At 39.6% G+C, this 26,179-nt stretch overlaps 3 protein-coding genes and 1 non-coding gene across 8 annotated transcripts in view; 2 read left to right on the top strand and 2 right to left on the bottom strand.

Moving 5' to 3' along the window:
* Window positions 1-417: 417 nt before the first annotated feature.
* LOC122770646 lies at window positions 418-6,107 on the bottom strand. 2 transcript variants are annotated; one of them, XM_044027614.1, is made up of 5 exons: window positions 5,891-6,107; window positions 4,706-5,368; window positions 2,464-2,550; window positions 2,073-2,264; window positions 418-1,696 (listed from the first exon to the last, which is right to left on the bottom strand). In XM_044027614.1, exons 1-5 carry the CDS (start codon window positions 5,961-5,963, stop codon window positions 1,509-1,511), a joined length of 1,203 nt encoding a protein of 400 aa, XP_043883549.1. In that variant the 5' UTR covers window positions 5,964-6,107; the 3' UTR covers window positions 418-1,508. The 2 variants fall into 2 exon arrangements, with proteins under 2 accessions (XP_043883549.1, XP_043883551.1); XM_044027616.1 differs by having other exon boundaries at window positions 4,802-5,368.
* Window positions 6,108-7,055: 948 nt separating this feature from the next.
* On the bottom strand, window positions 7,056-7,128 carry trnar-ccg. The gene has a single exon. It is a non-coding gene; the product is annotated as a tRNA-Arg (tRNA).
* Window positions 7,129-7,390: 262 nt separating this feature from the next.
* Window positions 7,391-14,948, top strand: LOC122771571 (importin subunit alpha-1-like). 3 transcript variants are annotated; one of them, XM_044029215.1, is made up of 11 exons: window positions 7,391-7,460; window positions 9,037-9,134; window positions 9,254-9,385; window positions 9,561-9,649; window positions 10,805-11,073; window positions 11,540-11,634; window positions 12,416-12,679; window positions 12,940-13,173; window positions 13,456-13,638; window positions 14,009-14,158; window positions 14,718-14,948. In XM_044029215.1, the coding sequence occupies exons 1-11, from the start codon at window positions 7,406-7,408 to the stop codon at window positions 14,796-14,798; spliced, it is 1,650 nt and encodes a 549-aa protein (XP_043885150.1). In that variant the 5' UTR covers window positions 7,391-7,405; the 3' UTR covers window positions 14,799-14,948. The 3 variants fall into 3 exon arrangements, with proteins under 3 accessions (XP_043885150.1, XP_043885149.1, XP_043885151.1); XM_044029214.1 differs by lacking the exon at window positions 7,391-7,460 and having other exon boundaries at window positions 8,644-9,134; XM_044029216.1 differs by lacking the exons at window positions 7,391-7,460; window positions 13,456-13,638 and having other exon boundaries at window positions 8,644-9,134.
* Window positions 14,949-16,159: 1,211 nt separating this feature from the next.
* Window positions 16,160-26,179, top strand: part of LOC122770803 (E3 ubiquitin-protein ligase SMURF2-like) — a 60,814-nt gene continuing 50,794 nt past the window's right edge. The window contains exon 1 of one of the 2 annotated variants that reach the window (XM_044027928.1): window positions 16,160-16,582. In XM_044027928.1, coding sequence (XP_043883863.1) covers window positions 16,531-16,582 — 52 coding nt within the window. In that variant the 5' untranslated portion in view covers window positions 16,160-16,530. The remainder of the gene's footprint in view (window positions 16,583-26,179) is intronic. The other variant, XM_044027929.1, reaches the window with a different exon arrangement.

Raw genomic sequence — 26,179 nt, 5'->3', positions numbered from 1 at the left:
CCTCCTCATCTTCCTCCTCTGTCCCCCTCTTTCTTTCTTTCTTCCCCTCCCCCCCCTCCTCCTCCTCCTTCACATCCAAGAGGAGGAATGTCCTCCTGCTGTGATAGTGGAGTGGGCTCCTGTTTCCTGCCCTCTTGCATCTGTTCCCTCCAGCGTTGATCCCAGATAGAGACTTCATCAAGCCTGGGAACTAACCGGCTCCAGCTGACAGACAGACAGACAAAAAAGTGCCTGCCTCACCCTCAAAGTTTCCAAGTCAGTCTCTCTTCCAGAAGGCCTGACAGAGAGCATGTTTTCAGGTTCTAATTAAGAGTATCTTACTTTCCCATGCAATCACTGGCAATGATAATAATGAAGAGCATTGTTTCAGTGGGAAGAATGTGTTGTTTTAAAGACAAACGTCTCCCCTGAGGGTCGTAGAGTACAAAACAAATGCACATTTTATTGGGGTTTTTTGTATTATAAAGCAATATCAGCATTCAGTGCAAATATTTCTCCCTTTTATATGAAGCATGAGCTCAGGGATTTGTGATTAAATAAGACGCCTCTTCTTCAGAAAGACAGACCTGACATCCTCTCTCCTGCCTGAATCCCCTTCCTGTGCCATTTTACACAACCGTCTTTATTCTTCCTCCATCTCGGGGCCCCTTGCCTCCCTCTTTCTCTTCTTTTTGATTTCTGCCCAAATACTTTAAATACCACATCTGAGCTCTGGCCTTACCCAAAGGAGTGTGTGTTTGTGTGTAAGCAAGAAAACAAGAGCAGTCCCAAAGAGGAGGCACTTTTGTGCATCATCATGTGTCCAGGTGCAGAGAGGATCAGATTCCTGCGATTAGGCTTATGGCTTAGACCCTACAACAATACTCTCCTTCCTCATTCGGCGTGGGCTTGTTTGATGTCGGGCAAACATTTCATCTTGGACACATGATTATAGTTAGAAAAATAAGCTTCTCTCATGACAAGTAGAGGTCCTGTGCTCTCTCCCTTGCTCCCTTTTCCTCCCTCCTCCTCCTCCTGCATGTCAAGGTCCACCATTCCCTCCTTCCCCCGGTCACTGTTACAATAATAGTGCATTTCCTGCCAACCAATAACAACCACATGGACATCATGTACAGGACTGGGTGTTATATAACAATAGTATTCAGTGCAATACAACATTTTGAATTTCGTAAATAAGTAATAAGATAGAGACCAGCGAGATTAAATATTGTACAGTGAAATCAAAGATGATACTGTTTCTTTCTCAGGACAGATCTGCGATTCTTAAACACACAGGAATAATTAAAAAAAAAAAAAAACGAACAACAAAATCCCACATGATGAAAAATAATAAAATATATCTCCGTCTTTCAACATATTCTGTTATAGTATGATGCACTGTAGCAGTCCATATATGAAGGTGAATGTCCCTGTTCGCTGTACAACAACAACAAGGCCCTTGTGTGGATCAGTTCCGGCAAATTGAGTCTCTTCCCCAACAGAGGGGGCGCAATTGTCTGATGTTTGGTTCACCTACACCTGGAGCGGGTGGCGTCCAGGGCTTTCTGGTGTCTCCGCTTGTTGAACCGCTTCACGTAGCTGTTGCTACGCAGAAGTCCGTCTCCAGGCTTCAGTTTTCCCGCCAGCAGGTTCAGGAGGTCAGTGGGGAGGTGGCGCCTGCGGTGGAAGATCTGCCCCATTATTATGTATCTGGTCCCTGAGGAACAAGCAGAGGACATTTTTAAGTACGAGGGGAGAAAAGTGCACAATCAAGCAATTGGTATTAAAGAAGAAAAACAAACTTCTTCAGTAGTTCGCTGTGGGATGACTGGTACTTGTTTGAGTTGAGTTGAATACGATTCCCCTCTCATCCAAAGAGGTTTCTTCAATTCTTCAATTCTTCAGGTTAAATACCTGGTCGTTAGTCAGAACTGAAGAAGCTTATTGGACGAGAGGGGAAACGTATTCAACTCAACTCAAGCAAGTCCAGTCGCCCACAGCGAACTACTGAAGAAGATTATGACCTGGATGACTGAGAACCTTCACCGACATGCAACTAAACAAACAGAAGCGTTTTTGGGTGCCACACTCACCGAGTTTGATATCAGGACAAGGTTTGCTGCACTTGAATGTGTCCAGCACCAGGAGGCGGACTTTGAAGAAGAAACTGTCCGGGGTCACGTAGAGACGGCTCATCTTGTAGAAACCGTCACTGCTCACCATCAGTGTGATGAGCCAAATCCCTTTCCGCAACACCTCAATGTCGTGGACTATCCCGTTGACAGCTGTTTGGGAGACACGGAAAGCAAATTCTACAAATTGAAACCATCACAATTCTGGCTTTAAGATTACAATGTAGGTTTCTAAAGTAATAATCCAACATTTGCTCAGGGAACATTCTCCTTCTCACTTGGAGAGAAAAGAGAAAACGAATACCAGTTTCATATCTGTGAGGTAAACATGTGTCTCTCACTGGATACATACCAAACTCACTGTAACAGTAATGCTCTCTCTCCTCCTTCTCCTTCCTGCACTCGCTCATGCAGAAGGCGTCGTGTGTCAAGTCGGACTCTGCAGAGGGAAAGACAAGCACAGGGCAGGATGATTGGGACGAAGCCGTGACTCCCATTTTGAGCATCATTAGAAAAGACAAGGTTGTCATTACAAAACCCAGGCGTCACATTCCACAGCAGAGATGTGGAAGAGGTGGGATCATATCAGTCTCACATTTTCCACCTCAAACACTATATCATCGCGGTCCCTCTTGATTTGCATCAGTATCATTACAGTCTCCTGCTGACGCAAAGCCACACACTGACAGCCAGATTTGAGGGAAGTGGTTGTAATTAGTGGCAAGGGACGGATGGATGAGGAGCAACCATTGCTGTCATTATATAGCTGTTTGACTTAAAGTCGTAAACTCTATGAACTCTGTACGTTTGCTGATACGTATATGTGATCAACAAAAAAAGTAAGGAAGTAAATGTAACTATTCGTCTTGAGTTGACACAAGATTTAGTCGTATTTGTTTAATTGTGTTGAGCTGTTCACTACTTACAAATAGCAAGGTTAATTCACACTTTTGCTCTTTAAACGATCAATAAAATGTCAAAATCTGTCCACTCACACACTTCAGCTTTATCCTCCACTTGAGGGTTGCGTGGCTGCTGGAGCCAATCCCTAGGTGACATAGGGTGAAAGGCGGGGGGGGGCTCGCCAGTCCATTGCAGGGCCGACACACAAACAACCATTCACTCTCACACTCACACCTAGGGTCTATTCAGAGTGTCCAATTAACCTCTGCATGTTTGTGGACTGTGGGAGGAAACCGGAGAACCCAGGGAGAAAACCCACGTACACACGGGGAGAACAACGTTAGCCACTACCCAGCCGTGTGCCCCCCCCCAAACTTAATTCTAAATATTTGAAATTTAATGACGAAACTTAAATTTGAGGGTCTCTCTATGTGTCAATGCAACAAATACGGAACATGAACATGAACATAAAACATGTCTTATCTTAAAGCAACTAATTCTCTCTCACACTTTAGAAGATCTGCACTCACTGACGTGATGTGCCAAAGCTGAGTCCTCTTCTTTGTAGTGTCTGTGTATTTTGTGTGTGTGTGTCTGTGTTGTGTGTTGTTCTTGTCAATTTGATTAGTTTGCTTGTGTTTTGATTCTGTAGTGGAACATGTCTTAGTTTCTATGTGCAGCACAACAGGAACCTGCTGTGAATCACTATTTGTTGAGCCAAGCCAGTTTAAATCTAACAACTTACTAATACGTTCCTGTATAATAATTAAATGAAATTATATTAGAATAATGCTAGGAAATTGAACAAAACACATTTAGAGTTTAGGTGCGCCGTATGCAATTTCCGCCACAAACAAGTGTGTAGTCATGGAAATAAAAAGTCTTGTTATCTCATTTTGATTTCTTAGTGGCAAACGCAAACAATAAAATAAAATAGGAAAACAAAAGACAACAAAGCTAGTGGAGCTGGATATCTAAATGGAGATCTAATATGGAACAGTCTGTTATCTTGATTTTTATGAATTCGAATAGTGTTTGAAATGTTTTGGCTCATGCAAATACATTACTCCACAAAATATATAACATTATACCCTCATTTTTTCAGATGATATCTTTAAACCAGAGGCAGCCTTTCCCCTCTCTCTGGTACTAATACGAAAATGTTGTCAACATGAATGTGCAATAGTGAATACCAAAGGAGAACAGAGATTATTATAATGAGTAATAAATATTTTTGGATATTGAGCATCAAAGATTTCCCCAGCTGGCTACATACTTTATAATTTCACTCAAGTGAAATATGTTGTCATCCCAAAAGGGAGTGTTAAAGATAAAACAGCTAATGCTGAATCTGAGGGCAAGCCAGTGTTAAAGGTCCAGTGTGTGACATTTATTAACGGTAATTAAACTCCCTCGATGTTCTGTTGTATAATTGCTATGAAATAGAAATGATTTTGTTTTTGTAACCTTAGGATAAGCCTTGTATATATATTTTAGGGGAAGGCCTTTGCCGCCATTTTGTGCCATCATGTTTCTACTGCAGCTCAAATGGACAAACAGTGTTTCCAATATAAAAGTGGAAGCCTGTTAGGCAAAGGACAAAGGTCGTCATAGTTTCCTGACGCTTTTGAAATTCTTTCACACTGGACCTTTAATACAGAGGTCAGGAGATACAGCAAATCCTCCTCTACCTCGCCTCATGATGTCGAACTGGTAGATGAGACTGGAGGAGCGTCGGTTGAAGGTGACAGGCGGGCGACTGTTGTTCCGGGCTGCTGCACTGATACCTGACTGGTAGAGACTGGACTTCCCGGGCCGGTTTTCCTCCGGGTCCAGCCGTCGGTTGGGGTGATCTCTCCGTGGAGGGGGAGCAGGTTGGTGCAGCTGGGTCTGAGGCTGTGTGTGAGGGGGGCCTCTGGGTCTGGAGTTGGGGTGTCCTTCTGGTTCACTCTGCTGAGGAGGACTGACGTTAGACTGGGTGTCCTGGTTGCTTCTCTGCATGGTGCGGTTGGAGGCAGCAGCTGTGGATCCCGTCAATGAGGTTTTGGGAAGCAGACCAGTGGCCTCGCCCCTGGTTTTCTCGCTGTTGTGCTCCAGCAGACGGTCACTCTTGGGGCCTTTCTTGCTCTTGTTGTGGGGAGTGTGGTGGCGAGAGACAGGGGCCAGGTCACTGTGCTTGGGCCACACGGCTGGAGGAAGAGGATGCAGGGCAAATTTGGACTCGCTGGCCTTGCTGCTTTTCTCCAGAGGTTCATTGATGGGCAGGGAAGGCTCTTTCACCACCAGCCTGGTCTGGTTGCTCAGAGCCGGATCCACAAAGCTGCTCTGGCCCTTCTCTATCAGGGTGTACAGCTCTGGGTTTAAACAGAGAAAGAAGTGCACTCAGTTTATAAAGTATGATGAAGGACATCAATACCATAAGTAGACTACAACAAAGGGTTCATTTAATTTACATAATAGCTGTCGACCTTTATGACAAACCCTCTTTAGTTTACTTTTCTTTCGTTTAAGTCATGATGAATGTTTTGATGAATAATGTGATTTTAATACTGACACGTTATGGCAATCATTGACCGTATGAAATAATCAAATTATTTTCAGATTTAATCCTTTGTAAGGATTTTTATTGATATTGAAATAACAGTGCTATCATTTGTATTCACAAAGTAAATCCATAGCCAAATATCCTGGGTTTAAAAGCAAACAATAAATTACAACAGAAGAGAATTCTATAACTTATTGTTATTTGTTCTCTGTGTTTTGTGGCAGTTGGTAACATTATTAAAAAAGCGTGTTAAAAGGTGTAAAGCACCATGTGAAGACAATCTAAAATGGCCAAAGCTCTTCTATGTGAATTCATCTAAGTTTACACTCACCGTTAACAAAGTGCTCTTCGGCGTGGTAAAGCGGAAACCCCAGAAACAAGAGAGTCAAAATAATCTCTGCCATCCTGGATGGATGTGGACACTGTGGACAAACTTGAAGTTCTGCTCCAGAACTGGGATTCCTGGGACTTTTATATGGCCCACGTCTGCCGTGAGGTAGAAGAGGGGGGTGGTGGGACGTCCCACACACGGTACGACACTCATTTCATTCATAAATGGTTGTTGCCAGGCGAAACATGGTCCTGCTTCTTCTGAGGGACATTTTCTGAATTGGATATTTGTATAAAAAAAGGTTTAGCTTCACATATGTGTTGTCCAAAATAATGTTCATAATCTTCAGAATGTATGGTTTATAGGCCTGACCCTATTTTTCTTAATTTTGACATTTTAGGAGAAAATATTAACACAATTGCAGGGTATGTTTAAACTTATACTGCTTTGATGGCATAGGTAGGTACTGTACATTCATGGGTTTTCACTGCCCTCTGCTGGGCCAGGATTTGAGAATTTCCAGCGAATACTCTCAAACTAAAGTTACCAAAATGAAAAAGAACGCACTAAACTTGACATTAACCTAAAGTGAATAGAATCAGTTGTTTTCTAGTTGTCACAGTTACAGAAGAACAATCAGTAAACATGTAAACATGAGGAGATATTTAACATTGGAATAATGAGAAGGTAAAGTGAGATGTGATTTATTCATTTATGAAGATTTATTTTCAGAACTGGATTCTGTTTTATTTCTTTTTTATAACAACTTATGAGGTAAGTCTCAGGATATTTAAATTAAAAGTACATCATTTCTCATTTTATCTTCATGATTTCGATAACCACATAATGTAATTTAATCCTGCGTACCTGGGATATTGGTTATCAAATGTAATAGCACATGGACCTTTTTTAGATGGAAAGGATAAAATGAAAGATCTAGCTAGGCAGTACTGGATGCTTGGATGGATGTTTATGTATTAAACGTTTCATTTCAGGTCTGTAGTTTAATTCTGTCTCCTTTTGTTTTGGCAAAATTGACAATAAAATTATCAATCACAAAAGCACAACTTGAGTTAAGTTATGGAAATGACGCTCTGTGTAGCATGAGGGAAATGAAAAGACATGTTCACCTTCTCTATATTCTACTTGAAAATTTAACTAAAGACGACCCAGATGGGACTCGAACCCACAATCCCCAGCTCCGGAGGCTGATGCCTTATCCATTAGGCCACTGGGTCATCGCGCCACGTAGTATGTATAAAGCGCTTTTTAAAAAAGCAGATAGCTCGAGAGACAATTCTGTTGACTGATTAATAAATGTATTTAATCCATTCTAGCAACACACAGGAGTCCATTATCAAACACTGTGACCGTGTATCTCGCGATACGGACTGAGGTCGCCTTGACTCCGGTTCTGTTGTTTGATGTTGTTTTTTTTCCCCTTCTTACCACGAATGATGGGGAGGAGCTTTTAGCAAACTGACCAATTAGACATCAGAAAGAAATAGGCGGTATATGTGTGACGTCATGCATATTGATGAAGGAAAAAAACCTAGAGAATATATGTCAGGTAAGTTCGTACTTTCTCTTTGTCAGAGTAAAGTCTATAATCCAAATGTATTACTCATTTCGTCGTTCACATTACTGTCGTTGACAGTGACATGAATGTGTCATGCTTTCTCGTATGAGTTTTTGGGCGTTGGTGTACCTGACAGGCAGACTGTGCGCGCGAGGAGCTACATGATGTACTAGACAGCCGGTTCTTCTCTAACTAGTTACCTGGCGCACACGCAGCGGTGTGTCCTGTCCTGACTCCTGCCTTCACACCCGTAACTGACGAATTTCAAACCCCATCTCAACCGCTGCGTCGAATATGAGTGTGAACGTTACTTCACATCCCAGTCACTGGGAATCCATGTCGGAAGTTCGGAGGTCCCTTGTTGTTGCTGCTGTTGACGTTCCACGGACAGTTATCGACCGTATACATCGCTCCCTTCTTTTCTTTACTTTCAATTCGTTTGGGTTGACTAAAACAACTGTCTAGCTAGCCAGTTGCCTTGTTAGTTCGTTTCATTTTTTGATTGATATATTAACTAGTTGCATCGGCTTATCTGAAATAGCTAGTCAGACAGTTATTTAGTGTGTATGGCATATGGCATCTGTAATGTGTTATTAGTCTTTTCTTCTCTTTTTGCCTCTTCTCCTTCATCGTCATTCAGTTTGGGGTTACTGAAACAATTGGTCAGATTTTTAGTTTTTGATAGTTGTTCACCGATTGTGGCATTACTACCTTCCTCACTTTCCTTTACAATGTTTGATTCACTAAAACAACAAGTTACCTTGGCTTTTATCTTGAACAACAGGTTCGTTAGCTGTTTAGTGGTGTTTAATAGGGTTGGGTTAAAATATTGATTTGGCGATTATATCGTCATCTTTCTTTGTATGATAATCGATACACTGGGGCGAATATCGATATAATGAATTAATTGTCTTGATGTCTCTTCGCGGTGGCGTTGCTCAAATGAATGAGGGAAAACGTGGGCAAACGTTACCTGGTCGAAGAAGAGGGAGTTTATAGAGGGATAATGGCAGAGACTGCTACGTTAAGAGATGCCTCATCCATGTTTAATATAGACTTTATGCACTTTGTTCTCTATGTTGTGAATAAACTGAGAAATCCTACACTTTTAACTTTTCACAGGCGTTTTGTTTTCTTCAGTTGGACAGATATCGTGATGTATCGCTGTATGATTGTCTCGATTTTCACAGAATCGTTGTATCGTGATATTATTGGTATCATGAACCAGGTACACTGTGATTCCCAGCTCTATATTGGCATCTGTAGTGTTGCATTACTGGCTTCTTTTTTCCATTACCTCTTCTTCTGAATCTCTCAACCTGTTCTGGGTTAACTGAAACAACTGTTCTTCTTCCTCTATGGAGTGTAATGGCATCGTGTATCCTTAATGCTGCAACACTGCCATCTTCTGGAGTTAGAAAACTCCTACACTACCCCGTCCATGATATTTTTGCCTCGACTCTTCAGTCTCATCCTTTTCTCCCCTCAGTCTCAACCTTGTGTATTCCTGTCCTTTCTTTTCTTTTTTGCCTTGACAACTTATTGATAAATTACTGTCTTTCCACAGGGATTTCATGTTTGTCTTGGTCAGTGGTCAGAATGTCATATGACAGCGATGTTGGATCTCGACTCAACCAGTTCAAAAACAAAGGGAGGGATCCGAATGTAAGCACTGCCAGTTACTGTTAGCACACATTACTACAAAGACTATCCTGATAACCATCCACTGTTCCGGTATTAAGTATAAACTTTTTCTTTCTAATAATGGTTGTCAACATTTTCAGGAGCTCAGACGCAGGAGAGCGGAAGTCAAGGTGGAGCTCCGAAAAGCAAAGAAAGATGAGCAGATGCTGAAGAAAAGGAATGTTGACAGTCTCTTAGATGAGCCGACTGCACCTGAAGATTCAAATACACAGGTTTAGCACCTGCTGACACTTCTCAGTCTGCTCTGCTTCTCCACTGGCTTATGACGGGCACAATGGACAAAGCATAATATATGAAATAATCTCATTTTTATTTATTATTATTAATGTATTAAATATTTGATTATCTGTTATTAAGGAGGTACAACACTGCTTTCTGTTTCTGCAGCCACCTCAGAGCTGGTCTGTGGAGCAGATTGTAGAATGTATAAACAGCCAGAACCTACATCTCCAGCTGCAGGCCACACAGACAGCCAGGTAAAATTATTTTGCACTTGAAAAAGAGAGCACAAACCTGCAGCAAGGCAGTTCAGTTTTCCACTGTGTCGATATGCTCACCTATCTTGCAATGATTAACAGTTGATTTTAAAAACTCCTGAGTCTGTATCTGTGTTGGGATCACCATTCAAATATGATGATTTCTTCTGTGGGTCATAACCTACATCTCCAGAAAATGTCTTCAAAGTCTGTCCTTTTCTCTTTGAGTCACACTGTTTACAAACACACAAACGTGGCCGAAAACATAGCCTTTTGACACAGTATTAATACTTTTTGTAGGAGCCAGTATTGAGTTAATTAAGTTTAGGGTTAGTTGATAATTAATGCAGAATTACTTTTTACGGTGTAATTTGTTAACAGTTAAAAGAATACTTCACTGATTTGCATTTAGCTTTGTATTACTAGAATAAGACTTTTTTTGTGCTTCCTAACCTCAGTTTCCTCTGAGTTGAGAAATATCTTTATTCTTTTCTTTGTTATGTGCCCACCAGTGACACTTGGTGTGGTGGGCATGTAACAAACAAAAATAATTACATAAAAAGAATTTAAGAGTTTCTCCTTTATTTCTCCTTTAAAGTAGTTAACTGTTGACCATAATCCTTTGATTAAATTCTTGCAAGGAAAAGAAAGGGACTTTGTGGAACTTTGATATCTTTGACGGCTATGATATAGAGTGAGAGATATGTACTCGGAAATATCTAGTAGTTTTGTAGGTTGACGTGTTCTATGAAGCTGTACTATGTTTGGTGTAAAAAGGTTTTTTTTGACCGTTAGGTCACACTATATTACTGTTATAGATCGTCATTCACGACCTGGAGCATCAAGGGAATATTTATGTGTTGTTGATCCAAAAGAAGCTCGGACATATGCGGATGGAAATGTAACTTAGATGTACGGCAGGTGGAAATAAATGTGCAGACCCTTCACGTGACTCTTGCCTTGGTGATTGAGGAATTGAAACGGTACCTACAACTTTCGGTGGCCTTAGAATTAAGGGCCCGTTTGCCACTAAAGGCTCTGTTACCTGTTACTTAAATAACCTTTAACATGCTATAACTCTGTGTCCTTGAAACTACGTTCCCTTGATTATAATCTCAATTGCCTTTTTTTTTTCTTCTCCTTGCTGACATTCAGAAAACTTCTCTCCAGAGAAAAACACCCCCCTGTGAGAAAAATGATTGTTGCTGGCATCATCACAAGGTTTGTTGACTTCCTGGCATGGTCAGAATGTCCTCCCATCCAGTTTGAGGCAGCTTGGGCCCTGACCAACATCGCCTCAGGTACCTCGTACGAGACCACCGTTGTAGTGGAAGCAGGAGCCATCCCAGCCTTCATCAATCTGATGTCTTCACCCAACCTGCACATAAGTGAACAGGCCATTTGTGCCCTGGGTAACATTGCAGGCATGTAGGCTCTCTTTGTGTTTCATTTTCATGGCATTTGTTATATGTTAGGATCTTTAGTGTTTGCAGGTGTTGTTGGTTTCCAGAGGCATTTTTCAGTTGAATCAAAATATGTTAATGACTGTCACTGTAAAATTCTGGAGTGTGTTGTTGAGCTCAATCCAAAGGTAATTCATGCGAGATAACAAGGTGACCATGGAACCAATGCAGTCTTTTTCGCTCACAAATCCATTATTTTCAATGCGCCTGTTTTTTTCTTTAGATACTGGCCAAAAAAGTAGGTCATACTGGTCTTTGCATGCAGCTCTGAGGTTTTGGCTGCTTACAGAAGCACAGCTTTTGATATGCGTCACTAAATTATGTCGAAGTAAATCTAAGCAATTTCACTATGTCAATTATTTTGTTTGTTCTGTGCTGTGATTGCTCTGGTGACGAGAGATGACTGAATGTGTTCTCCTAAACTCAGGTGATGGATCCAACTTCAGAGACCTTGTGATTAAACATGGTGGACTCCGCAGGATCCTGGCCATTCTGGCAACCCCTGACCTGTCTCTATTTCCTGTGTGTTTTTCATTTTATTAACATGACTGCTCAGTTTAAGATGCACTTCTACTCTTTGTGGAGATTCTCATGAACTCAGGCGATAGTTACAGTGAGACGCACTATTGTACATGACACTGTAGCCCTTTGAAGACCTTGTATATTCAAACCAGATACATTCGAAGCCTATTGTTATTACGAGCATTAAAATGTGCCTGTATTACTTTTGTGTCTCCTTTGACAAATATTTGCTTTGGGCAGATTAGGAATTACATCCAACAGCTGCACCTGTATTTAGATTAAAAATGTATGCTATGAATCTTAATTTAGCATTAATACATTAAGGACATTTTAATTATTGTTGACTGTGACTTTTGATGCCAAATTGATCACTGCAACAAGTGCCTTTACTTTTGATTTTGTGTTTTCTTTTGTATTTCTTTGCATGTGTTTTGTTGAGCTTGATAAGCATTGTTTCATTTGGATAATTGCTATATTATTGAGATATTAGTCCCTGTTGAAAAATCTGTGAACATATTCTAATTAGCCTTTTGCACAGAGTGGAAAATCTTACTTATTGACGTTTGAAATGTCAGTGTTTTGGAATCTATAGTTTTGGCTGTCAACTTTCTGAGCCTTTATTTAAACTGTAGTCAAGAATTCGAGTTTATGGATTGTTAAATATCCTGGGACACTAACTTCATAGAGAGGACTTGTCAGCCTTGTCGGTATCATTGTAAACTGTATGTTACTGTACAATTAACATGTAATGACTAATAACATTTGACTCTTAACCCATCAGCTTAACTTCCTGCGTAGTATCACCTGGACGCTGTCCAACCTATGTCGGAACAAGGAACCAGCCCCTCCTTTGACAGCAGTGCAACAGGTGCTCCCCGCCCTGCTACGTCTCCTGCACCATGACGACAGTGGGATCCTGGCACACACCTGTTTGGCTTTGTCCTACCTGACTGATGGCTCCAATGAAAGAATAGAGGTGGTGTTGCAGGCTGGCCTGGTGCCTCGCCTCATACAGCTTCTTGCCTGTGATGAGTTATCCATTTTGGTATGTTAAGTTTGTTTAATGTCATTGTGGCTATACTTTCTGTTGTTTAGTACATTTAGTTTACAGTTTGTGTTCAAATCAAAAATATTGTCAGGTATTAACAGACAAGATGAGTCTAGTTGTACTTTAGGACTTGATGAACAAAGAGTAATTCAATATCAAATTGCACTGTAATCTTTAACATCACCAACAGCTGTACAATATATAATTCCTTAATAGTGAGGACTAAAATGTTGTGACTCTGTCCTTTTACTTCCCAGACTCCAGCCCTGAAGGCAGCTGGCAACATTGTGACTGGGACCGATGAGCACACACAGCATGTTCTGAATGCAGGTGCCCTAATGATATTCCCTGACCTGCTGCGTCACCGTATGACCAACATCCAGAAAGAAGCAGCCTGGACAGTGTCCAACATCACAGCTTGCAAGAGCTCCCAGATCCAGGAGGTTATTAATGCAGGACTGATTCCCATTCTGGTGGAGATCCTCAACAAGGTGAGAAAGCAGAGCAAGTAGCTCATATGTTGTACTGATTAGTTTAGGTGTGGTTGTCTTCTGCTTTTATTTACCCTCCTTGAAAGCGTCTTGACTTCAACTCTAGTTCTTGCTTGAAATCTTGGTTGAGCATAATAGCATGTGTATGCATATTGTCTATTGTGTGTGTATTTACAATTTATTTTTTGTTTTAAATGGCTGTACAAGGCTCATGTAGTATTTCCTTAGTGTCTTTAGTATTTCTATACTTACTGAAACATCAGAGACCTCTTTTCTGTTTAGGGGGACTTCAGGACTCAGAGGGAGGCAGCATGGGCTGTTGCCAATTATGTCAGTGGTGGAACAGTTGAGCAAGTGGCCTACCTCATCAGCTGCAGTGTGCTGGGGCCTCTGCTCAACCTACTGAATGCCAAAGACAGCAAGATTGTCTTGGTCATCCTGGACACAATCCAAAATATATTACAAGTAAACAAACTCTTATTTTAGATAGAATGAAACCTATGTTTTTAGATTAAATCTGTGCTACCTAACATGGACTGTATAATGCCTGTAAAATAGACTAGACGTGAACGAAGATGCAGGGGAAAAAAAGGTTCTGATGTTTGATCAACAAAACAGCAAGGAAGGAAATAGATTTAAGAGATACTAACCTTAAAATGTTTTCTTGCTCCTTACTTCTCCTTTTTTTTAGATTAGATTAAAGGCAGGTCTCAATTTGATCTTGTATTAGAGATTAAATAATGGAAATTGTTTGTTGACAGTCATGGATTTAAATGTGCCGTCACAGGTTAATCTATTGTGTGGGGAGCTAACTCTTTTTTTTCCCTTTCCACAGGTGGCACAAGAAGATGGTGAGGCTGAGAGACTGTGCCTTATAATAGAAGAGTTGGGTGGTTTGGAAAAGATCGAATCACTGCAGTCCCATGAGAACGAAGCTGTCTACAGGTCCTCTTTCAACATTATCCACAGATTCTTCTCTGAAGAGGTTCGTGTTGTTGATAACAGGTGCTCCCATAGGTCAGGCACACAGAAATGATAGCTACATTTTGATAAATCTGAACCTGAAAATGATTGAGAAGATGACAACAAAGATCAGCGCCAGTGTTGATTACAGTGATCTATTGATCCACAGAGATTACATAACAAATGCAGTTTAAATATTAACTTCCCTATAAGCACTGCTTTCACTTTGTTATTCACAGAGCTACCAGAATGTATTTTCCACAGAAAACCGATGACCCAGTTTATTCTGTATCCAAATAGTGTTCACCTGATGTTTTTTCATGCATGGGTGCTTATTATGACATAACACCTGCTCTGAGGAAAAGTACCAGTGTACTTACCAGTGTCATAATACTGCTGCGTCTTTATGACCGTGAACCATTTACTGTCTGCGAGGGAACTGAAAGTTGTCTGTTACCAGTTTGCAACATACCCTTTTCTTGCTAATATCAATTCTTAATCAGTCAGTTTATCTTAATCCATGTTCATGAAACCACCCATAAAACAAGACTTTATAATCCTCTATTGCTCCTGTCTTTCAGAAAGAAAATGTGTCTCCTAAGGCTACAGAAGAATGCTATTCCTTCCCGGTCCCCGATGAACAAATCTCTTTTAAGTTTTAATATGCCTAGTTTGCTGTTTGTAACATAATTTATAATTTTTTTGTTTACTTTGTTTTTATATTTGTCTTTTGTAGACATTTTGTCCTTGTATCTAACAAACAAAGCTGGATACAAATCTTTGTTATAATAAATATCCAAAAATACATTTTATATGTTTTCATGTTTTCTTGATGTGTCTGATTTAGTTGGTCAAAAATGACAAAAATGTTGAAGTTTGGGGAAAAAAACAGTTCTTTATGGGACTGGGACGTGATTCTGACACCACTAGGTGACACTGTGCCTATTCTTATTCTCTTCAACTTCAAGGAGTGTGTTGTTTTTTGAGCCATAACGTTGTTTAATGCATCCATTAAATATCACAGCAGATGGCTAAGGAAAGAGGACCCAGACACTTAAAAGTCTCTTTGTTAAGACTAGTGTTTCATTCATTAAACGTTTTGAGGTTCATTTGTTGAATGAGCAGCCAGAAAGGCCCCATCATAGTTTTATGTTTATGGCATTATCCCTATTATGCAGGTCTGTGATTGGAAGTAAAATAATGTCTCTAAAAAGTTGTTTTTTTAAGTGGCTAAATGAGCTCAAAATGGACGTTTCCCTCTGTACAACCATGCTGTTAACTCACCAATTTCTCACCGATCTGTATGAAACATGTCTTAAGATGTAAGTCAAAAAATGTGAACCAACCATTGTCATCAATTTACAATAGTATTCATAAGATTGTTTGGGCTGGTTGCTTACAAAAAGCTCTTCACATTTGGCCTGGAAATAAAGTACTGTATTTTCAAAATAAAATGAAAAATAAAAAGTATAACATTATGTAAATTGTAAAAGTTTAAAAATTAAACCACAGTACATCATACCTTCTAAAATCAATATAAAGATTAATGACAAAAATGATAATTGACTGAGATTTAGAGCTCTTTTGAACTGCTTTAAGGGTAGCCTTTGTAAATATGAATGAAAAAGGAAAACTTGAGATTTTCACACACAATTTAATTTTGCTCAGTAGTATTTTCGTCTTCCAGTATTTCCCACTTTATGCATCTACAGAGACAGCAGATACATGTGACTAGGAGTGCACTGTTGTATTGAAATGGAGCAGACAAACAGCTGTTTAATGTAACATTCATTTGTATGTAGCATCTGATGTTATTTTGCCTAAAGCTCTTTTATATTTTAGATATAAAATACACACACATATTGTTTCCATCCTGGCACCATGAGTGCGCCATTAACGGTATACCTTTGGCTGCGTGGTTCAGATGTGCTTTTATTTTGACAGTTGTGAGCGGATATGCTTTTGTTCGTCACCTGCTCGAGCTTGTCGGGTCTGTCTGTGGGAGCAATCTTCACCACCACCATCATCATCATCATCATCAGCACTAACTTCAGTCTGAGCTGCTTGGGCAGAGGAGACGTCTGTCCGTATGGAGGATAAACCGTTCACCTGATTTGTCTTCGCCCGTGGTTTGCGGCATGAGCTACACCTGGAAACGTAGACATTTGTATTTTTCTTTTTTACATGCAACTGGCTCAAGATGTTGTTCCATCGATATGACAACGATACCATTCACCAGTCAGCGTGATTTGCTATGGTGATACTACCAGCTAACCCCAAGCTAGCAGAGGGATTGTTTTGGGAGATACCTTTTTTTTTAAATACTCTCACGCTGACACACGAATTAGTGACTTTTGTGGATTTTTTTTAAATCAAGCTGGAACACAAAAGGGAATGTCTAACCAAGGAGTTAGGAGAAATGGCCCAGTAAAGCTGCGGTTAACAGGTAAGCGCATTTAAACCTCCTGCGCCGCTCGATAGCCTGTTAGCTTGTTAGCATGTTAGCCAGCCAACCAGGTTTACGAACATCTGCTGGTGGTGGCAAAGTAGGTACTTCTGAGAGTAATTATTAACATTTGAATCCACGTAGTACCTCACCTTTTTCTTTTATACCATACAATGTTTTTCACATATGAACAGAATTCAGCTCACACGAGTCCCCTATGCAGTTGTGTAAAGCAATAAATGAGCATTGCTAGTTAGCATACATTGGTATTATACTGTGTTGTCTATGAGTAACTTAGCTGGCTAACGTTGCTTCATTTTTCATTGCAATGGAGGTTTCTCGAAAGCTCGCTTACATTTGAATACTAAAGCTTGATAATGGTTGTATGTGATAATGTGATAATGTGATTTTGTTCTTTAAGCATCTCAGCCTAGTTTTATGTGATTGCCTTTCAGAAGTGTCTACCCATGTCGTCATTTAAAACACACATAAATCAGACATCTGTACAGGGGTCTTTATACTTGAGCTATAGGGGTGCAACTATTAATATTAATTGTCAACTATTTTGATAATTGGTTTGAGTGTTGTTTTTTTTAATAATTATAACAAGCTATCTCATTTTTCAGCTTGTTAATGTGAATATTCTTTGGTTTCTTTGCCATAGAACAAAGAAATTATTAAAATAAACATAGCAAGACATTTGAGAACATTGTTACTTCCAGGTTTGGGAAACACCAAACATTTTCTGACATTTTATGGTCTAAACAAGTACTCAATTTATCAAGAAAATAAACAACAGATTAATCAATTATGAAAATAATCGTTAGTTGCAGCCTTTGAAATCATACATATAGCACTTGCACTTATTCCTGTCATTGTGTTATGGAGAGAGGAACTGTGGAAAAGCACAGACAATTATCACAACTACATTATTTGGCTTTATGTAATTTTCATTAAGCTGCGGTCTTGTTAAAGGGATAGTTCAGATTTTTTGTAGTCTGGTCATATGAGGTATTCACTAATTACAATCACCCAGTATGTTTACACAGTGTTATATTTTACACATTTATTATGTAAAATAACATAAATAAATGTGTTAGTTTGTCTACAATTGGACTGAAATTGACGGTATGTCCCTGTGATGGACTGGTGATCTGTCTATGGTGTACCCCGCCTTTCACCCTATTTCAGCTGGGATTGGCACAGCGCCCCCTGCGACCCTCATGTGCAGGATAAAGTGGTAGAAGATGGGTGGAGGGTATACATGCTAATTTGACTAAAACTGCACTCAATATAATTTCTCATAGTATGATCAACACACAGACGAACCAGAGTTGTACTCTGGTTGGGGCACACTGCACATGCACCACACTTTCCACCCCCTGCTAATATCCATAAATAATCGAAGAACCCAGTGCACAGAAGAATATGAAAAATGGCAAAATTCAGGCTGGTACTTTAATTTGGACTGATGTGGAGACTGAGCTTAAAGAATTGCTTGTAGTGGTTGTTGGCATTGCCTAATACCCACAAGCTGAAAGAGGGTGTGTTGCTGGGGGTATCACCACTGATTTCTTGAACTGATTCCATTCCGATTCACAAGGTTCAAATTTGATTAATTAGGATATTGATTAATTCAGACATATTTCAGTTTCCATGCCAAGTTTGCTTAGTTATGGAAGAGTGTTTTTACATAACTAATGCTAGAAACTATATGAAATGTGTTAAAAATTATGTTTATATAAAAAATGGACCAAATAAATAACCAATAAATGCAATTTTTTTCTTTAACATAACCACACAGGGTAACCCTCTAGTGCTGTTGTAGGTGACAATTCAATCATAAACATTAATTAAAAATGTGTTCAGGTTCAAAATATCCAGCCTAGAAATGCTTCAGACATATTAAAGTAATTAAGTTGTCCAGCAGAGGGTGCTGTGAGGAAGCCTGGCCTGCCTCCATGCCCGCTTTGGTGACGTCCATAGAGAAAAGAGTGTTTTTAGCAGTGGAGTAACAACTCCTGTGTTTATTGATGTACAGTCACTGATTTTCATCATAGTTCTTTGTACATCACATGTTGGTGCAAAATTGGGAGAAGTCAAAGAACGGGAAAGGATTATACATGTTTATTTTGAGGACATTAAACAGCACACTACCACGTTGAGTTAACTTTATGAGAAGAGGTTAGAGGAACAGAAGTATTTAATGAACCCCACCTAATTACTTCTGCAAACACATTTACTCTACCAACCAAAAGCCTGCACACAAGCTGACAAATACTTCAGCTGCCACCTTGTTGTAATGGATGCTGTAGTGATTATCCAGTCATCAGTTAATGGGAAAGTAGAGGAATGCATTTAATTTTTGCTGCTCTAATATCATGTTTGAAAATTCCTCATAATCATGTAAATGATGTGATCTTTCAGACCATGTGCTGCAGGTGAATAACAGGCTCATTTACCTACATGGATGAATTAGTACTTTAAATACTAATGAAAGCTCAAAGGCATACCCAGCCATCCTCCCTGCTCACCCGCCCTGGGTTTCTTTTTTTTACCTTTCCATATGGAGAATGGTTTTTCATGGGCTGCTGAAGTGGTCTTCAGACGGAATCCTAGGAATGTGAAACCTCAGAGAGGAAATATGAGTGTTTCTCGATCATAGACGCATCCTCTGCCTGTCCGTTTACAGAAAAAGGTCAAGGAGGATAACTCTCACTTTGTGTGTGTCTGTGTATTTCTTTGTTTGTGTTTGTGCGTCTGTGTGGTGACAGATCTTGGGGGTTCATATGGTAAAGATTGACCAAAATTGCTGCTGAAATGGTGGTGATGATCAGTGATGCTGAGTAAACATTTAGACTGGTGCATTCATTGCAACTAAATATGTGTTTAGTTGTGGCCACACAATTCTGCATTTGATTGCGTGTGCATTTAGACCAAACATTGGATGCTAGTCGTAGTTTAGTTTTTCTTTTTCTGCTCTGTGGTCTCATGGTTAACATTGTTTTTCTCAAAGGCAGAATTGGAATTGTAGAATTAAAAATCTTGGATCTAAGGGAGTTAAGGGAGTTGAAACCATTGTTGTTTTTCAGGATTTCAGTTCAATTCCATTTTATTTGTATAGTGCCAAATCACAACTTTTATTATCTCAAGGTACAATACATACTAAAGCAGAAACCTTACAATATTGTATAGAGAGATGAGAAAACCCAACAGTTGACACAATGAGCAAGCACAAGGCATCAGTGGGGAGAAAAGAGAGTCAACGGAGAGAGAGAGTCAAGGTTAATGTCATGTAATAATGTCATATTGATACCCCGAATGAGTGTGAATGCACCACTGGAGTTCTCCCGGCAGTATTGGCCTTTTGCAGCATAATTTACAAATGGTTCAGGTTTCAGGTTATAGGCTTTATCAAAAAGGAAGGTTTAAAATCTAACTTTAAATACAAACCGGGTGTCCACCTCCCGAATCGACACTGAGAGGTGGTTCCACATGAGAAGAGCATGCTAAGAGAAGGCTCTGCCTCCGTTCTACTCTTATAGACTATGAGAACAACAAGTAAGCCTGCATTTTTGGGACCAAAGCCATCTGTTTGGAAGATAAGGTAACACTATTTCTTTACGGTATGATGGTGCCTGATCATTCAGTACTTTGTTGGTGAAGAGGATGATTTTAAATTAAATTCTGTATACTTGCACTGAACCAAGCCAGCCAGACATTGTAACACATCATCAGCATCTTACATCCCCCCACACTGTATAAAAAGTTATTATTGATCAACAAATTTAGCTCGCGTTTGCAACATGTCTTCATGTCCCCACAGAGCTTGCTGCCAAGATAGTAAAAGATCTTGGAATTTGAGAGAGCTGGTTTTCCAATTACAGCAGGGAACAGTTGGTGAAATTCCCCCTTTGTCTCACGTGCAGCAAGATTCAATATAAGATTTACCGTAATTGAACAAAAGTATGGTGTTTTCACTCTCCTTAGTTCACTGGATGGAGTTTGGCATTTGGTGAGGTTAACGACATGAGATGTACATGGGGATGAATTCATCTCTTCTTCCCATTTAAATATGTGCCTTTGGCTGCACCGTGGTCTTGCTGCATTTGCTGCTAGTGAAGGAGTCTGTCTTTGTGATCTATTTCCTATATTAGGCTCCAGTTGGCACATAGCAAGCAGGGAATGACTGGAAGAATCATCTCAGGACTCTTCCTGTTGTGTATGAATGTATGACACTCGAGCGAGTGAAACCATATTTTTCATCTACTGTCATTCTGTGTGAAAGTGTGTACAGGCTGTTTTTTGAATTGACTTGACTAAGCGGATTTTGCATAGGGTAATGGGCTAGGTAGTGCTTTTTTTAAGTGATCATTACAGTTTGTAAAATGTTTGTGCTGGCACTGGTGCTTTTGTGTGTGTTTGGTGAGGGAGGGAGAAGCCAGGAAGCTAGTAATTAAGATAAAGATCCCGCCTCGGTCCCTGGCCCAACATTAGCGCGGGAGCAGAGTGCATTTGAGGGAAGTTATCATGGACCACTGTCTCAGTATTTGCTGTCAGTGTTCAGAATGTACAGCTGTGTCTTTCAGCTTGCTTGTATGTCCAAGCACAGTGTCTGTATTCTTAAAACAGAAGACAAGCATGCCTTTATACAGGGTTGAGCTTCCACAAGATGTACTGCCAGCAGGCAGTGCTGAGCTACATTAGGCTTGTTGACTTCCTGAAACATGAAGAATGAATGTTATGAAGAGTAACCTATGGTGATAGTGAGAGACAAACTACAGATGTCAACTGACAACTTATGATGCCCACATGGGGTCGCAAAATATTTCTGCATTAATCATTAGTTTTAGCAAAATAGAAAATAAAAAATGCAGACTTCTCTAAATGTTGAATATTTAGTGCAACATTAAATCACCATATTGTGAGGTGCTGATTGGGTAAGGAGTTGACTTTATCCGCTGCTGGCAACTCAAGATTTTGACGGTTCAATGTTGACCTGAATAAGCAACTTTGATTCATCAGCAGTCGATATCGGTGAGTCCTACAGTGACAATTTAAGGGAGGGATATAAAATATTTATTTTCATCTCTGTGCCTGGCTAACAGCCAGTTTATAGCACCTAAATACCTGTGCTCTACTGCTGGAGCACGTCAGCTTGACTTTCAGCGTTTTCACCCTCTGTTGACATGACACAATTGGTGGTTCCGTGCAAAACGAAAGAAAGTCGTATTGACATTGTCAGGACATAGTTTTGCAGTTGGTTGTAGTAGCACTGCAGCAGTTCAGCAAGGTATCTGTATGTACCTCATACCTGTACTCGAATTAGCATTTCTATTTGTAGGTAATATGTCCTTGGAATCTACTACATTTCTCAGGGTGATGCTCATTGCCATGTTGGTTTGGTTTTCCACTTTTAGGATTCAAACACTAACGTTAACTGGGCCTCTTGTGTTTTCTGGACATGTCTGTCACTTATCTGTCATTTTTGAGTGAAATATGATTTGCTTGTCTTCATCCCAGAAATTTAAGGGGAGGCAGCATTTTGTGCTTACACTCGGATGAGTGTGAGAGAATGTGTTTTTTGCTTAGTGTGTGTATACTGTACATTCTTGCTTACTATGTGTGTGTCTATGTGCTTCATCTCAAACATTTTATTCTTGATCTGCCATGACAAGAGAAGCCCATATAGAGCAGTTCTTGGCGGCTGCTGCTGCTGGCAAAGCCTTCTGTTGTCATCACTTTGTCCATCACCTCATCCATGTTTTTCCTCATCTACACATTGTTTTTCTTGTTCTGCTGCAGCACAGATTGTTGTTTTCCCCAGTGCATTCCCACTGGATAGAAGAAAAATTTTCACTGATTAAGTTGGTTCCATGAAGAATTATTTTCTTTTAATAATCGTAGTAAATTATTTTAAATGTACTTGTTCAGAAGATTCTTTTGAAGGCCACATGCAATCATTCATCTTCTACCACTTTATCTTCCACATGAGGGTTGTGGTGGTACCTAAAGCTTTAGTGCATTTGGTGACCAGTAAGACAAGGGCTGTTAATATGAAACAAGTGTCATGATGACACTGACCCTGAATGTGAAATTCTTTGACACAAAGGCCCCCTTTACATCAAGCATTAAAATTTTGTCTGTTTTCTGTGATCAGATAGTGATTGAATTTGCTTCACCACATGCATTTACACCTGGTATTTTTAAAGAATTGTCATCTTGTGCAAATATGTATGTGTGAAATCTGCATAGTCCTTGTCAAGAAAGAAATGATGAAATGTGAGCAACTGTCTGCTTGACTGTCTGGGGTTGTTGTGTTGTGGTTATTTTTGGAGTATAGCAAACTTCCTCCAGCTTTGTTTAGTCTGCATACTAGCAATTGACTACACACACACACAGGTGTTATGCACTCATTAAATGCTCATGTCGCGCTCAGTATAGAGCAGTGAACACACAGAAATCCAGCATTTTTTGGAAAAAGCAAATGTGTTTATTCACCTCACACAGCCACACTTAATACTACTTAAAACTCCTCATGTGGGGTTACTTGTGTTATGTGATATATCTCTAAAAATAGAAAAATATAATTTTATTTTCAAAGAGTCACCCCTTTAAATTACTCAATATGAGTCCCCAACTCACTGTCAGCATTAACTTTGATTTCACAGTTTATTGAAGTATTACAATGGAACTTATTAATATACTGTACCTGAATGGGCATGAGAGGCTATTGCCAAACAAAGTATTTTGTAAAAACTGCTTTGCGCTTTGATTTCGCTGCTGTTGGATACCTTGATTCCTAGTCTGACGTTTTGTCATTGTAGTTGTTTTACAACTGAGAGTTATAGTGAATATTTTCAAGGAATGTGGATACTCCCTGAGAGGATGCCTATGTTTGCCTACAGCCATCGTTTTTACTGTGACATTGTTGTAGTTGTAGCTTGTTTTATTTATGCATTGTAAATCATTTTGTAGTACAGCTGCACAGTTACTCACTGACTAAACTAAATCCCTTTCCCTATAATCAACAGAAACTCAGACAGAGTGAATGCATTGTTAACCTAACCCATGGGTTTTAGCACCAGACACCCAGTAAGAAACATTCCGAGGTCTAAGCAGTTCTATATAAACTACCATTTTACATCCTTGGTCTGACCAAGCCCCCCTCCCTCATTAACATGAATTATGAAATCTCCTGGCAGTTTATTTTCTACATTTTTTATGTATCACATCAATTTATGGCAGTCCCTGAAGTCATTATTTAAATGTACCTACACAACCTACATATATTATACACAGTATGATTATTGCCCTTTAAATCCAATCCTCTTGTGCTTGTGCTCAAAATGTTGACTTTTCAAATCAAATGAATATCATGGGAATTCACAGCTTCATAACTGTTTTGGGGCACCTTTCTCATCTGTGCTTACATTTCATGCTACAATGCGAGTCCAGGTTTCTGGCATGTGGAATTATACCCTGTCATTTCATTGATAAATTTGTTTTATGTTGTCTTGTGGATTTTCCTCAGGGTTGGCACATTTATTATAACACAACCACAGCAAAGCCAAAATAGAGGAGAATTGCTCTAGGGAGGTGTCAGCTGTGTGCAGCTGGTCACTCCTTTATTAACTCAAGATGAGTGCTGCTTGTTATCTGATCAGGCCATAATGATTTGTTTGGAACCTTTATTGTTGACAATGACAAAGACATGCTGGCTTTATATTTTCAGGCATGTTTTTTGTATCTCAAACCAGCAACACATTGAGGAAGAATGTGGTTAGGGGACAGTGACTTTGTAGATGAAAGATGAAAAGCATTCTTTTGAATCTAAACTACCTTTCAGTATAAAGGAAATTTGGCTGACGGACGATCTCAGTTTAAATTGTACAACTTAAACATGTCTGAGTACAAAGCATGCATAAGTATGATTGTTATGAAGTGTACCATCCTGTGTTTTTGCATAGTGTATTACAATATGGCCCATCTTTTTCTCTTTTTTGTTAATAGTTTTGGAAAACTTGTTCTTAGACCCACTGCAGATGTAGACTGGTTGTTTTTGTCAATCCCCAGTTTAATCTGCTTTTTAACTTAAGAATTTGGAGGCATTTGTGTACTGTGGAGCAGGAAAATGGAAAGACTGAACACCTCAGAATTGCATAACAGCCTCAGACTAGAGAAGACTTTGGCTTCAATATGCAGAATACATTAAACTTTCCAAGTGCTTCAGGAGATTTTTTTTCTGCTGAATGTGGAGAGGTATCACATTTTCTTTTCATAGGGATACATGTCTGACAGCCTCTACCTCCAAAAATAATAATCAAATAAATAAAAATGAAGTCTTAAGAAGCTTGAAAATATGCAAAAGCAGTTAATTGGTCTACAAATGTGATTATTAGTTTGTGCCGATCTGTGTGTTGCACTTTAATGCATCTTGCCTAATTCTCTTTCTTTTCACATTTTACTCTCTGCCCTTCACTGCAGCCTCTCATCTGTATCCTGCTTTTTTCTATTTAGTCTTATACGCTCTTCTTTTGCAAACAGGATGTCCCTCATCTCTCTGTCATTTCTCTCTCAACCTTCCACTGCCTCACTCACCCCCGGATCTAGCCCAGACAGCTGACAGACAACTCTGCCGCTGTGGCTCCAGTTTGGTGTTTTTTTTTTTTTGTTTTTTTTTAATTCTTTATCTGTTTTCAACTTGTGATGTGCATGTGTCTCCACACACTTCCTGTACTGATCCCTCCCCACACTCCAGTACTTTTTACACTTTATGGTTTGCTTGAGGGCCCAGAGGAGTCAAAAATGTATTTGAATTTTAATCCCTTAAAGGTTTCCTATTGTCTCCATAGAAAGAACAATGGTAATTGTACTGCTTTCACTTTCCTCTACTACATACCTAATTTTATATGAATTAACTTATTTCATAAGTTAATTCTAAATTGTGATCTTACTGTTTATAAAAATCATAGGTTAATTTTTTGGTTAATTTGAAAGAAGAGCTTGACATTGATACGATTAAGAAAAGTAATTTGGATCAGTTACTGCTGCTAAGTTTTGTTTGTAGCACTTCACTGATTCTAGAGAAGAGAGGGCAGTGTGCAACATCCAAGAACTTCCACAGTTGTCTCACTGTTGCTGGGCTGAAAGCATAAATATTAACTAACTTTTGTCTGAGTTGATAAAAAAATTCTCCTTGCTCGTGTTGTTTTGACAGAGCCGGTAGAATTGGGAAGATGGGTTAGAGTGTATGGATCACACTTTTCTCCCCCAGTAACAGTACTATTTTCATGCTACTATTTCTGCACTCCGACTTCCCTGCTGTATACGTGTTGTGTCTGGTGGACCACTCAGCATCTATACTGAATAAACTCACTCACATACACTGCCACTCTAATCACATCCCACTCCCTGAGTCTGTGTTTTCAGTTTAATTGTGGGTTAGAGTCAGGTGTAGGACATGAGTGTTGCAGTGTTTTTTTTTATTGTCGGGATGAGGATCAAGTAGCTCGGATGGTGCTGGTGCACCACAGCATCCCACACAGCTATTAACATAATCACAATAACAGCAGGCTTTACCACCTTGTATTGAAG

The sequence above is a fragment of the Solea senegalensis genome, linkage group LG6 (genome assembly GCF_019176455.1).
Source record: "Solea senegalensis isolate Sse05_10M linkage group LG6, IFAPA_SoseM_1, whole genome shotgun sequence".
Lineage (NCBI taxonomy): Eukaryota > Metazoa > Chordata > Actinopteri > Pleuronectiformes > Soleidae > Solea > Solea senegalensis.
The sequence above is the reverse complement of the archived record's forward strand: the minus strand, read 5'-3'. Positions and strand labels throughout refer to the sequence as shown.